The sequence below is a fragment of the Micrasema longulum genome, unplaced genomic scaffold, assembly GCF_059751315.1.
Source record: "Micrasema longulum isolate JH-2025_06_02 unplaced genomic scaffold, ASM5975131v1 h1tg000928l, whole genome shotgun sequence".
Taxonomy (NCBI): Eukaryota; Metazoa; Arthropoda; class Insecta; order Trichoptera; family Brachycentridae; genus Micrasema; species Micrasema longulum.
The window spans coordinates 128586-143722 of NW_028278119.1; the positions used below are offsets into that span (position 1 = coordinate 128586).

The 15137-nt window shown below is 35.3% G+C and overlaps 1 protein-coding gene across 4 annotated transcripts in view; it reads left to right on the forward strand.

The window, feature by feature from the left end:
* The first annotated feature begins 4801 nt into the window (after window positions 1–4801).
* The window catches only part of LOC148278104 (uncharacterized), a 33878-nt gene continuing 23542 nt past the window's right edge, over window positions 4802–15137 (forward strand). For 3 of the 4 annotated variants that reach the window (XR_015823284.1, XR_015823285.1, XM_088231884.1), the window contains exons 1-7: window positions 4802–4928; window positions 5973–6194; window positions 7735–8002; window positions 9346–9545; window positions 12609–12690; window positions 13339–13516; window positions 14940–15046. Coding sequence is in view for 2 of the 4 variants with exons in the window: in XM_088231884.1 (XP_088088010.1) it covers window positions 4900–4928; window positions 5973–6194; window positions 7735–8002; window positions 9346–9545; window positions 12609–12690; window positions 13339–13516; window positions 14940–15046 (1086 nt within the window). In the remaining 2 variants the exon portion in view is untranslated. Of the gene's footprint in view, window positions 5379–5972; window positions 6195–7734; window positions 8003–9345; window positions 9546–12608; window positions 12691–13338; window positions 13517–14939; window positions 15047–15137 lie in introns of all 4 variants that reach the window. The other variant, XM_088231885.1, reaches the window with a different exon arrangement.

A 15137-nucleotide genomic window follows, 5' to 3' on the forward strand; every position in this document is an offset into this window, starting at 1 on the left:
CAAGAGTTTATTACATTAAATACACGACTAGTTTCGGGTAATCAGTATTACCCATCCTCAGGTGTAAATATAAATCGTGGTCACTTCTTTAGCCACAGTAATTCGACGCTGATTGTGGACAAAATTCAGTGTTTTTGGGACGAGGGGGGCAGCAACGCGTTTCATGCCCAAAACTTCAGTCAAAATATAATTTGCTGATCCATATGAAATGCTCAATAACACAGCAAGCTCTCGGATTGATACACATCGATTTTTCAGCTCAATTTGCTTTGCTGATTCGATGTTTCCTTCGATAACTAACGTTGTTGGACGTCCAGTATATTTATCATCATCTAAGCATTCACAAACGTCTTTGAACCTCTTATACCATGTGTATGCCCGTGTTTTCGACATGCACGATTCTTGAAAGCGTTTTTTCAACATTTTCAATGATTCGGCACACGAAATTTCATCAGCAACACAAAATTTGAGGCACGCTCGTTTTTGGAATTTTTTATCCGTGTAAAAATCGCTACACCAATTTTTCAACTCACTCAAACAGACGCTGACAGACTACTGGACATCCGATTGCCGTCAAACTTTGACAGATTGTCAAAAGAGTGTTGCCCAAGTAAACGCCAATTGGTGCTGTGCGGGCATTTCAAATTTGAAATTCCTGTTAATTTTTTATCATATGGTACCTCGTTAAAAATCTTGGATTTACGCGAGTGTTCTCTTAAGAGAAAAAAAGGTGCATTTTTAACTCAAAACAGCCAAATTTAGACTTCGACGGTATATTTCTGGGGGTGCGGTACTATGCATGAAGGACATCATAATAAGATGATCAGTTTTATGGTTTGGGTACCAGTCCAGAGACTACGAAATATTGCAGTAAAAAAACACCCTTAATAATGTCTTGATTAAATGAATCCTGTCAACTGAAAGATTTGCAGTGCATCTTGATCATTTGATACATGGAGGCGAGAGTAATAGGTGTTTTAATTTTATTTCTTTTATATGTTGGAACCCCTGTATTTTAGTAGCCTTACGTGTCATGTACAAGGCTAAGATACTTGGAAAAAAAATATTTTTTATTTTGAAAATGGGATTTTTGTCAAATTTATTAATTAACCAAATAAACATATTTTTTTTTTAGTCCACTCCTGTCTAGTTTCGAAAGTATTCATCTCAAATTACCACCCTTTTAGGGAAAAAAAGACTTGGTTTATTAGCTCCAGGTGTAGTATTTAGTAAAATAAAAAAGAAACAAATTCATTATAGTCCTTAAAATTTAACTTGATTAAAATGACAGCTGCCAAACCAATGTCACAATAGTGATGGAAATTACTGATCACTGATCATGTACCGATCAAATTGATTTTATCAGTTTTTTCATGCAAACATGAAACTCTGTTTCCGAAAATTGATATAAGAATGCAAAAACAAGCCTATTATAGTATGTTTAAGACAATTATTCACCAAAAAATAAGACATTTATACTTTTTTCATGAACAACATCAAATGAATTTTTTTTTTTTTTTATCAATTCGTCCCATCTCTAACGTTTTTGCAAAATGATGTGACCTTGTAAGAACGTTGTTAATAATTAGGTTAATTTTAGTTTTTTTTTTTAAAAGTTGATTTTATATATTTATGTTGATTTATATATCAAGCATTGTATTCAAAAAATAAATCAACATGCCAGATACGAATGATTTTTCGTGTGTCAATATAAATCACTCCTTAGATGTCACTACAAAGTTACGTCGTCACTATTGCTGACAACTGTCGTTCTAATCGAGCTCTATTTTAAGGACTTCTTCTTCTCTGGTCTCAATCCTGGGATTGGCTGGCAGCAATTACATTCATTCTTCTCCTCCATTCCTCCCTGTCTTGTGCGGCTCTTTTAAAGTCAGCATATGATGAGCAGCGCACGTCCTCTAATAGGTCCTCCAGGTACTCGGCGTGGGCGTCCCCTAGAATTTGTCCCCTCGGTCATCCCCTCTAATATGACATGCAGGAGGCCTTCTTGACGTTTTACATGGCCGATCCATCTCGCTCGCCTTTCAGACAAGGTCCTGAGCGGTGCCTTCCACCTTCGATTCTTTGGAGAACCTCCTCATTTGTAATGTGGTCTCTCCAGGAAATTCCTAGTAGTCTTCTATAGGACCACATCTCAAAAGACTCTAGTCTCCGTTTATCTCTTTCGGATAGGCACCATGTCTCGCAGCCATACATCAAGATACTCCATACATAGGTCTTGATTAGGAGTATTCGTAGTTTTAGGTCTATATTATTTGATTCAATTATTTTTGACCTTTTATTAAATGCAAGTCTAGCTTGATGTATACGGCTGTCGATCTCGCTCTTAGACCGACCGTCCCACGTTATTTAGGACTATAGTTACGTAAACCTTGATGAACTTGTTCTGTTTTGAAACCATTAGCTAAACCTCTACGGATACTTCCGTCTAGGCGGCAAAATCTGGCTTTATAATCTTTGGCACTAAACTTCCTCGTCGGTTCAATAAAGAGTATGTAAGATTTGAAGATATAAAGATTATAAATACTTTTAGATTATAAGTAATTATAACAAATATTTCCAATTATACATATATTATGTAGTTTCAGATTGGAATGTCCACAGTATGAATTTTGTAAATAATATTAATGTTATATGAAATATAGTTCAGGAGTTGTGTTCAAATATATTAAAATATTCATAAAAACAACCTTGTTTTATTTGTAAAAGTATTTATTCTGTATCCAAATGGCAATCCAGGAGCAGTGGCATGCGCAGAGTATTTATTTTTCATGATACTCAATTTTAATTCAATTTTATATAAGGCAGTAAAAAAATATAAAATGGGAAAAAACATTTATGAAGAAAAAAAATATCAATATCCAAACAAAAGGTTAGTCTGATAAAACGCACGCAAAATGAGGAAATTATGCGATATTGCCATTTTAAAACGAATGTATTTTTTAATCGTGCAGTAATAAAAAAACCAATTAGATAAAAACAATATTTTTTAAAGGTTAAAAATTATACTAAAAGTTTTATGTAACTAAAATATTGCTTTCAAACCGGCAGATTACGCCATTTTAAATTTAGACTAAACGTATCTGGGATCTCAATAAAGACTAAGTATCAAACTAAAAATTTGTAATAATTTGAAGATGATAAATTGAACACGAAAGTGGCTGAAGAAAATTTTTAATTTTTTGTTTTTGAAAATAAATACAAGCATTTTAAATCACATACATTTTTGTCACATTTTCCTTTATTTTTACGTAAAATTATGCCTTCAGTAATACTTTTGAAAAAATATATTTATTGAAATAATTTAGTTGAAACCATAGAATTAAGAATAATCCAGAAGGAGCATAAAATCATATTTGAATACATTGGACTGTGTCCAATAATTCCCCCACTATGCCTCACTTTCGCCGCGCGCTTTCGTCATGTCGCTGCGTAATGTTGCACAGTGGGAAAAAATATATTTATAACACTAAGGTAAATAAAAGCAATCTGTTGTTATGCATATTACATAATATATGATCCACGATACAGTTGTTTAATCCGAGGTCCAATTTTCATTAGTTCTCCCATTAGATGCGCAAATTAGTGTAAAAAAAATACTACCCTGGCAATACTAACGAAATGTTTATTTTGTTTCTTCGACAATCTGACAGATGAAAAAATAATTCAATTTTTAAGTAGGTACTGCATTTGTTACATACACATTCATTTGCTGATTGCACATGAAATATGATTACATCCTGTTTCTTTTTAAGATCCTAGCAGTATTTCTACACTTTAAAAGGACACAACACGGCATAGTTGAATTCAAATCAGGAGTTGCGTACTGAGCAACTGAGCGACGTCTACAAAGAAACTAATGGGTCAAAACGTAAACCTACTCATTTATGAGTAGTTTAGTCGCCTTCTGTTTGATGTGCGTATGCGGTTTCTGGACTATTCTTAATTCTATGGTTGAAAGTTTTTTTTATAGAATTGTATTCTCCTATTTTTAAAAGAAGATAATTCTGGTTGTAATATTTAATTTATAAGTCTTATTAACGTTTTTATGACCTTCACCTCTGCCCTTACCGGTACCGATAAACTGCCGAAAAGCCTTTTTGCCATCTAGGTAAAATTAATAATTTTTTTCGTGAATTCGTTCGTAAAGAACGCCGCGCCGCGCCGTGTGTATTCATTTTCGCAACGCTCACACGTGAACTGCGGCTGAATTATTTTCGTATTGTCCCAAATTTTGTCCTAAGCGGTCGAGGCTTTTCGTAAAGCTAGAACAAGACAATATTGTCATATCTATATTTTGTAATGTCCATATGTAAACGATAGGATATATTTTCGCTTTCAAACAAAAGATTTTGGATAAACCAAGAAATTACAGTGCACGAATAATAAAAGAGGAAATTGAAATACACAAACACCCAAATAACATAAACAAATAGACGACCGACGGGCTGAAATTAAATTAAACATGGTTCCCGGCACTTGACGTTTTGAGAGGTTACAAATCACTAGAACATAAACAATTTTTTTTTTCAAAAATATACAGTGTACCCAGAAGATGGCTCCTACAATGGTAGCCGAAACGTCGGAACGAATTCAACTCACACGGGACCACCTAAAAAAGATTTATATTTATGAAAACCGTTGCGAGTGGCCTAAAATATAAGTCTTAAATTCAAAGTATTACAATTATTTTCTGCTTAAGAGTGGACTTAAAAAAAATAACACTGAACCACCTGCGACCGGCATTCCTATTTTTAGCCCCGGTAACCACAATTTTCGTTTCAATTGTAAATTGCGACGTTTCCTACCCTGCCTGTCAGTTCGTTCAAGTTATTGTCAGTCAATCAGTTTGTTTTCTTTCATAGTTTTTGTCAATGGATGCTGAAAATCAATTATCACTTGTCAGTGTTAGTGCAGTTCCTAGTTTTCCTAGTTCACACGAGGACAATACAATAGATAGGACAATATTGTCGTGTCCCAGTTCCATGACTGCGACCGCGCAGACAAGACACTGGGACAATACAAAGATTCAGCCGTAGTTCACACGTGAATGCTGCGATAATGGATACCCGACAGCAATTTTTACGAACGAGTTTGCGATAAATATTGTTTCTGTTATACCAAGGTGTATCGGAATTGTTGGTGGACGAACTAAATAATAAAAAAGCAAGGCGCGACACACGCGCCGAGGAAATCTCTATTGTCCTACTGTCGCGTCCGTGCGCGTTTTCACGAAGACAATGCGGCCGTCTATATCTGGGACAACGTCTCAGTACATTGGTCTGCCCTCCAAATTGCTGTTCACACGTAGACAATGGGTCAGATGCTGGGACATGACAATATCGCGTTGACCTCGTGTAAACACTACTTTCGTTTAAACTATATATTTAAGGATCAAAATTTATTTACAAGAAATTCAAATAGATCAATTTAAAGAAGGAATCGTGTGTTAGTAATACCACATTGTAAATCGAGGCTAGCACAGAGACATGCATATTTTGTAGGCCCAACATTTTTTAATTATTTTTTTACTGATAATATTTCATTGATCCCAAACTTTCAAAATTTTCCTTCTTTTAAAAAACACGCACTATCCTGGATTCAAACTAAAGATACGAACTCTTTTTTTCTATGATTTATTTTGTTGCCCTTTAATGATAAGGAATATTTTTATGTTTTTTTAATATTTTTTATTTTCTTTTCTCTTATATTACAGAAAAATATTATGTCTATTTTTTTATAGGAGCAAAAAATCATAAACATTTCTTGTATACCCACGAACAGGCCATGCCTTTGTGGGATTTTTTGTTTACTATTTTTACTGTTAATATGTATTTCATTGCTATGTAATTATCCTTTATTTTTTTAATACTCTGTTTTACCCCTTATGTATATTGTAAAAAAAAAAAAAAACCAGTGTAATGCTTGAACATATTTCGTTGTTCGGCTAGGTTTGGTACACCGATCATGTCTTCTCCGGATTTGGGGCGCGTCTGCCGAGTCTGCATGAAGACCAGGAGTTTGTTGTCGATATTTGGCTGTCAGAAGTCCGCGGAAGATATGTCCAAGAAGCTCAAACTGTGTTCCGGTCTTCCCGTGGTCAAGGATGACGGGCTGCCGGCCGGAATCTGCACTAGGTGCCATGAATCGCTCTCTAAAGCCATGCAATTCAGGTAAAATAGTCTCTTCTAAAACCAAACGATATTGAAATGACTGTAAAGAGGTACGAGTCACTATTAGCTGACTGCGCTGAGGAAGCCATTCAAAGTTTCTTGTAAATTTATTTTTTAATTCTTTCTAAATTGTGTATGGAGGTGAGGTATGGAGTTCGAAAGTTAAAATAATAATAGGCTGAACGCTGTCGAAAGGCCATCTCTGTGTGGTAAAACTATTATTATGGATAATTTAAATACCGCCATTTTCGTAATATATTACCTCAAGGGCGCTTTACAAAGTGATTATATAAAGATATAAATTCAATTTTAACTTTTCAATTTAAGAAAAATATGCGAGTACTTTGCGAGTACTTTGTTACCATATGTTAAGAATTTAGTCAAATGATTTAGAGAACAAGTGAGTTTTAAGTTTCTTCCGAAACATCACTACACTCTCACAGTTTCGGACCTCTGCTGGGAGAGCATTCCATGCCGTAGGGCCTGCGACCGCAAATGCGCGTTCGCCGGATTTAGTGCGCAGTTTGCGTAGAGGTATAATAACTTTTCCTTTCGATGTAGATGTAGCTGATCTAAGCGTAAGACGTCGGTCAGCTAGTTCATCTGGAATGCAGAGTTCCCTTAGATATTCTGGAGCAGAGTTGCGCAGCGACTTATACATAAGCCAACAGAGTTTGTATTCCACCCTCTGTGGAAAACGTAGCCAGTGTAATTCCTGTTATGTCCAGTAGTCGCACAAATAAACATAGTTATGCATTGAAAGCCCCACCTACTAACCCAGATCTGTTTTAAAGGTTTTGTGGCCTCTTTTCAGATCCGCACACTGCAAAAATATTTATTTTTAGCTGTAATGAACGGTATTTAAAAAAAAAATCTTTGTTTACAAAAGATTAGCGTCTTTTATTTTTTTAATTTACATTTACTGCTTTCAACGCCCCTATTGCCGTCAGAGCAACCCAAGTACATACAGTCTAGTAAACGTCTAGACTTCCCTAAAGGTTTTTTCCCTCTCTGTTGCAACAAATTTAGTTCAAAATAGGAGCTTATTAAAAATCAGAAAAATCCACTTTTAATGAATTATAAACCTTTCAAAGGTAAATAAAAATGCAGCTCCTTTCTAAAAAAAAGTATCTCCTCCACATTCCATTTTGGTTAACAGCCTCAAGTATCTTCCTTAATATTTTTCTTCCAAATACTAATACCATATTTTCATCTCTTGGTCATAACCCAGCATTCAGCACCGTATGCGATGACTTTAGCACCGTATGCGATAATTTCCTCAGGTTTGATCAGTGGTCCTTTTCTGGTGTAAACCATCACATTCACATAGAATGTGCATAGGTGTTTCCTCATCTGCACTGCAGAACCTACGTCTAGAAGTTTGGGAAACGTTCATTCTAGCAAGCTGTTTGTTCAATCTGCAGTGTCCTGGGCGGTCTCTAGTGTATCACTCACTTGATTTCGGCTGAGTTTTATTAGGTCGAAGGCAAACCTTTGCGAGAACCCTTTTATGTTTTTGTATTACACTTTAATTTTTCAGAATTATGTGCAGAAAGAGTGCGAGAAAGTTTCAAAATTTACTGAAGGGCTCGTCAAAACACCAAAAAGTGGAAACCATCAGCAATTTATTACAAGAAGATCGCTTCGACTCACACTATGATGAACCTGCGGAGTGTGATGAGTCGGATTCCTTGGACGATGTTAAATTGAGTACCATAAAAAAAGAGTGCTTGGACTCTGTGGATTTGACGCATTTTATATGCGTAGATGAAAATCAAACTCTTTTCCCTGGCTGTGAAATTGAAGAGGTAATTTATTGATTGATTTGGTGTTTATTTTGTAAAACTAGTAATAAAAACAAAAATTTCGTGACAATTGTTTCGCCTTGTTGGGGCATTTTCAAACGAATGTGAAGATTAGACGGATTGAATGTCCTTGCATAGTTATATAATTCAAGGTACTTAAGTAGAAAATAAAAATAATCTTATGAACTATAGCATGTACATTAATCATAATTGAGGGAAAAACCAATGGTTAAGGGCGAGGCTAAGTGTTTAATAGGTGATGGGGAATTTAGGTATTTATATTCGAATTTCGGAAAAAATATGACTAAGTAATTATTGACATACATGTATGTATTGTGAGATTACTAATGAAGCTTTATAGTTTTATAACTTTAGATAATTGTTGTCGAAAATATATCAATAATATTATAAAAGGTTGCTGTTCTTTTTAATTTTAAAACATGATTGAAATATTATGAAGAATAATTGTTTTTATATTTTTTATATTTGTAAAAATAGTGTTCAGTAGACTCAAATCAGTGTTTGATTTCTAATATTATAAGGTTTAATAGAAATATTATTTGAAGTTATAAACATAATGTGAAAAGGAGATAATTTAAACAGTTATCATAAAAGTGTGAAACAGTTTTTCCGCGATGTAAATGACAGTTGAAGTTCTGTGGTGCCATACTAAAAATAGTGATACCATATAAATAAAATTTCCCAATATTTGGGGAAAAAATCATTGAATGCATTTTATGCGAATTCAAATTTTTATTTTCGTGTTTTTAAGGTAATTATCTACATAAAATTATTTAAACATGTTTTTTTTTAAATTCAATAAAAAAAAACACATTGTGGGATGGATTGAAAAAAATACATTTTTCTAAAAATGAAATTACAGGTAAATGTGAATAATCCCCAATTATGACCATTTTTAAAAATTTTCTCCAGTATATTTAGATAGTCTAGTTCAATATTAAATTAATAATTTGATGTAATTTATTTTTTTCCATACATTTTTCATTTCCTCACTTTAGAGTTTTCCTCAGTTTTACACTTTTTTGTTGCTCCCTTCAAAAACGTAAAACAGGGGTTTTACTGTAATTAAGTTTTTTGGGTAATGCTTAAGGTCGCAATAATGGTCTAAATTAAATTTTTCATATTTAGTTTCACGTGTTCGTATTTGTTTGACGTTTAATCATCAGTGTGGCTATAAATGAAGCAATGTTTAGATGCATGCAATAAAAAATATATTAAACTAACCGCTCTCTAGGGGATAGAGAAGATTCAGAGTACCACCACAGCTTAGCCATGTTATCGTCTGCACCTCGTTAACGACAACGTCTGTCTTTGTGTGCCTCCAGGAGAAGGTGACCGTGTGCGGCATGTGCGGGGCCGTGTGCGTGGACGGGGACAGCCTGCGGCGCCACGCGGCCGAGGAACACGCCAGCGCGTGCGAGCTGCCGTGCTACTGGTGCGGCTGCGAGTGCCGGGACGCGCCCGCCCGCGCCCGGCACGAGGGCAAGTGCCACCTGAGGAAGCCCGGCTGGCACTACCGATGCAGGTATCTCTCACCGGCATTTTATTTGTATTTATTTAATTAGTAAGGGAATTTACTACTGAACCCTACCGTGGGTTGTCTAAATGGGCTTCCCGTAATGAGCTCAGGTCATGGGCCAGGCAGCAGAGTGTGATGCTCTGGCAAAAAGTACCTAGTCAGCAACATGCGAAGGAACTGATAGAAGAGTACTCGCAAAGTTTCGCCTTTGACCTAATAAGGTTAGCCAAATCAAGTGAGGGTAATCGCTATTTATTTATTTATTTACGGACATTGTCCATTTATACAATTTATAGATAAACCAAAATTGAATCAACTGTTCCACAAGTGTATAGCTTATGCTAGGTTTTTGTTCTTTCATTGTGCGTTTTGTAATATTAATAATTTTGTTAACCATGGAGTTGAAACAGTGTTTGATTTATTTAGTTTTTTATTGCTTACTTCTTGGCATGAACACTTGACCAATTTACTACTATACTCTATTTTTTATAAATTTATTGATATTGTTTTAACTTTGCTGGAATTCCTCTCGTCCATGCGCTTTGTAGCTGCACGATGATTGGTTATCTAGCTTTAATATATCAACTTTAAAATACTAGGGTCTAGAATTCCAATCGTCTATGCGCTTAGTAGCTGCAAGGCGTGTTGTAATCTTACTCCTTTTTATTATTCATATTATTTTTTTTTTTAATACACTAAATTTATTTGACAATTTTTAAAATGTGTAAATGGGGGCTAAATTTCTAACTGTCTATGCGCTCTGTAGCTGCAAGACGTCCTGTAATCTAGCTCCTATCTGTTATAATTTTTGATTGATCTTAATTGAAAACGAGGAACTAGAATCCCAACCGTCCATGCGCTCTGTAGCTGCAAGACGTACTGGGATATTTATTAATTGTACAGCGCCCTTGAGGTGATTTTCACAAAAATGGCGCTTTATAAATTATCCAACTATATATATATATATAGTGATGTACATAAATTAATTATAAACATAAATACGTACTGTTTAAAACTGTCCAAACATTTTGTTAACCCTTAGACTGCTAAACAACGATATATCGTTGTTGTTAATCCCTATCATAAAGTTCTAACTAGACTGATACTGATGTCATAATCCCCAAAAGGGTAAATGAATTCGGGAACTGCTTGTTGCACTTAACCGTCAGTGGTATAAAACATTTTCAAAACATAAAAATTACTTATTCGACGGGTTATTATTCAGTTTCGTACCTATTTCAGCCCTACGGAAAATTTAATACAAAAATGTTTTCTTACGCGCGGTAAAAATTCGAGCATAATTGTACAGCAAAGTTTCTTGAAAATTAATAAAAAATAATATAAAATATTTTAATAAAAACGAACTACTTTGAACGACGTCACTTGTTCAAACGAACCAACGTAAAAAAGTAAAGTGGCCATTTAAAACAGCCAATGACAGATCATAAGTCCTGTAAATGCCTAGACTTCCATATTCCCTTGGCAAAAATGTGTTCCCTCTCTGTTGCAACAAATTCCAAGATATATTTTACTCAAATTTTGTTTAACATGCATTGATGGAAGTGGTAGGTTTGATAATAAGGGCACTTTGCCCCGCAATCAACAAAAAAACCATCATAACACTGTCGTTTCAATAATAACTATTAAAACAATGCGCCTTTAGATTGCTGTGCGAGATCATTTTTGTTTGTTTTTATTTTCGATTAAGAAAGGGTTTACAACCGCTGTACGAGAATGTGTTGCGGGCGGCACGAGTTGTCTATCTTGCTCACTCCACTGGGCTTGAATTAGATATTTATGAAATGGAAGATTTTTCTTGGAATTGCTGTTAATTTTTAAAACAGTAGTGTGTTTGGAAAACAACGTATTCGATAAAATATTTTTCAAATGTATTAATAATAAGATTTCTGATTAGATTCTTGAAAAACTGCGTAGCAGCGTAAGGGTGAATTATCTCTGTTTATTTAGTAGGGTGGTTTCAGACTGGAATAAATTGCAGTTGTCCATTTCATTTCTGTCAACCAGTTCATTGACCATTTTGATGGAAGCCGAACACAGCACATAACACAATTTTAAATAGTGTATTTGTTGCACAAAAATCCACAATTAAGAGTCCCGATACAGACATCTACCGAAGAAATATTCCACAAATCACAACTTATGACACCAAAACAATCATACGCTAAAACAATACTCACTTACAGATTCAAAAACTAATCTTACTCAAATGAAAAACATAACCCCTACAATACATCACATACAAATAATATAATCACTAGATCCTCAACACAAAGACAACTCAAACAAATACAAACTAATACCACTTTAGGACAAAGGGATTTTTAGTATTATTCAATCAAAATCCATAACCTACTTCCACTATCTACTAAAACAATTAGTAACGAGAAAATGTTTAAAAAGGCCATAAAAAAATGGATAGTGGAGCTAAGTAGAAGTACAATGGATTGTCTCATTCGCCCAAACCAATATTGAATCAACTGCTCCACAAGTGTATAGCTTATGTTAGGTTTTTTGTTATTTTCATTGTGTGTTTTGTAATGTAAATAATATAGATGTACATATCGGGGGTTAAGGGTCATAAGGGCGAAACTACAAAAACACAATTTTGAGATAAATGATAAAACAGTTTTCAAAAAATAATACTGTCTTTTAAGGGTTACAAATAAAGAAAATAAAAAAAAAAGTCAATAGAGCATAAAATATTTTAGAGACAAAAAATATGAAACTACCCTTTCGTCTATATGACCCTAAATTGCGCTTACATTAGTAAATAACCAAATTGATGTAAAAGGTGTTTTATTCTTCTGACTTTAAACAAAACGCTTCATTTGTAGTTTCACACAAATTTATCTAGGTAACTACTTATCTTTTTGTCACTAACAGGATATTTTGTTTGTATATCAGATTAGTACTTAACACAAAACAGCATTTTTTGTAGTTTCGCCCTTATGACCCTAAGCCCCCGATATATGCCTAGTTTTTAAAGCAGTCTGAATATTTTGTTAATTATCTCTGTTTAAATTGGTATAAATTTGATATTGTTTTCAGACTTTGCACCGAGAAATTGGACACAAGAACTGAATTTGATTTGCATTTGGAGACGCATCGAACCCACACCGGATCCAGAATCGTGAGTACTATATTTTTCGGACTATAAGAAGCCTTTTTACTCTGAAAATTCCAAAACAGCACAGCACCTCTATCTCGTTTACTGCTTTTTGTCCGAGTTCTTCTTCCCCCAAAAAGCATCTAAACGGTTTTTGAACTGGTTGACTGAAATGGAATGGACAACTAGACTTGGCAATTTATTCCAGTCTGAAACTACCCTGCTGGAAAGGAAGTTTTTCTTGGGATTGAGGTGGAATTGGGGACGATAGAGCTTCCAGTTATGACCCCTTAAATTTGTGTTGGGATTTAATTGATACATCTCGTGCAGGGGGCAGTCATAGTAATTATTGAGTATGTTATAAGTTTCAATCAAGTCCCCTCTCTTCCGTCATTCTTCCAACGATGTAAGTCTTAGTGCTTTTAATCTACCGTGGTAAGGCATCCTTTTGAGTAGTTTGGGGATTTTTGTAGCACATCTTTGGACTTTTTCCTATAGCTCGATGTCTTTAGTAAAGTAGAGACTCCATACTCCGAGCAGGAAACATTCGACTAAGATTCTGGTTCTATTTCACACTCAAAACTGTATTCTTAATCGGCCAGAGAAGAAGAGGCAAGAGGTTTGGACGAGTAGAGGGAAATGTTAATGAACGTCTTATTATGCGTGTTTCAGTCCTCGAGCGACCGCTTGTACGACTGCCCCGAGTGCCTGTACTCGACTAGCAACCTGGAGCAGCGAGAGGCCCACGCCCTCCGCCACCGGGGGCTGCGCCCCTTTGCGTGCGAGCTGTGCTCCTTCCGCACGGACCTGCGAACTTCGCTCGCGACGCACTCCCTGAGACACGCGAGTGGTGAGTTCGGATTACCCGCCCAGCCTTTGTCCTAAGCACAGAACCCTGCACGAAAGGGGGGTCATATCATGTATACACAACATTAAAATATACTTGTTTTTACTCATTAAAGTATAGTTTTTAGAGCTAACTTTAGGATGGGTTTAAATATTGGATCTGCCCCCATTTTGCACCAAAATGCTAAAATTTGACCACCGTTTTAACTCTTGCTAGCATGGGTGGCTAAAGTTTTAACCACTACGAGCGATCAGCTTTGTGAAATCACTGTGAATGAGGTTATACTAAAACAGGTAGAGGAATTTGTCTATCTGGGAAGTATGTTTACTAGGCATTGAATGACCGAGAAGGATATTGAAAGGAGGGGAGGGTACACTTAAATTAATCTTGGCAAATAAATGTTTGTCGCAAGAGGCAAAATTAGCAGTTCGCAATGAAGTACTGGTCCCGACCCTGATGTATGGGAGCGAAGTATGGATTTTGAAAAACAGGGATAAAAGGAAACTGAATGCTGTTAAAATGCGATCTCTTAGGCGAATGTGTGTTAAAAATATGTATGATTTATTTATTCATATTTTTCGCTTACAAAATATAATTAATAACAAAAAATAATGTGACCTCACTGGGGTTTCCTGTGCCGAGGACACTTAACAATTAAGTTTTTTTAAATTACATTTGAGAAAAAACAAAGAAGACTAACTTAAAAAACAAACATAATTAACAAATATTCAGACCGTTTTAAAAACAAGGTATTTATTATGATTGATGCGCAAATGTTCAGATACGTACATTATGGAAGGCTGAGATAAGCATTATCGACAAAATCAAGAAAGGAGCTCTGCGCTGGTTCGGACATGTAGAGCGAATGGACAGCGAAAGAACGGCTAAGAATATTTACAATGCAAATGTTGACGGATGCAGAAATAGAGGAAGACCGAGAAAAACATGGCATGACCAAATCCAACAAATACTTGAAGATGGACATGTTGAAAATTGGAATAATCTGCACGCGTGCATTAGAAGATGTATGAATGTAGAGAACGCGAGATCTGTATGCAAAGATAGAGTGATGTGGCGTTCTATCCTCTCTGCCTACCCTTACGGAGAAACGGCGTGATGGTTTGTTGTTGTTGTTGTTGTATAAAAATCACAAATAAAAATTACATTTAAAATTACAGTTCGCAGTTCCTTTAAGAAATATCAGTAGAGTAACTCAATCTATTGAACTACTTACCTGGATCCATTTTAGAGGTCTTGTGGTCTTTTTTCAGATGATCCGCACATTATGAAAAAACTAATTTGAAGGTTAATTCCTTTTCCGTTTATGAAAGATTTACAATATATAGTATCTATTAAACAAACACTTTTTGAACAGTTGAAATAAGGAAAATAATCTCCAACTTTTCTTGTATCTTATTCCAAACAGGAAGTTACGAGAAAGGATCCAGCCTGCAGTGTCCTTGCTGCGAATTCTACGCCAGCTCTGTGAATGAGTTGCGATCGCATTTCCGAAAACATGAAAAAACCCACGAGGTAAATTTCTATTTAAACCAATAATTAGTTCAGGCATTTACAGGGCTTAACACCTTTCACTAGATCTCGCCCGCATCAACAAAGGTTTCGG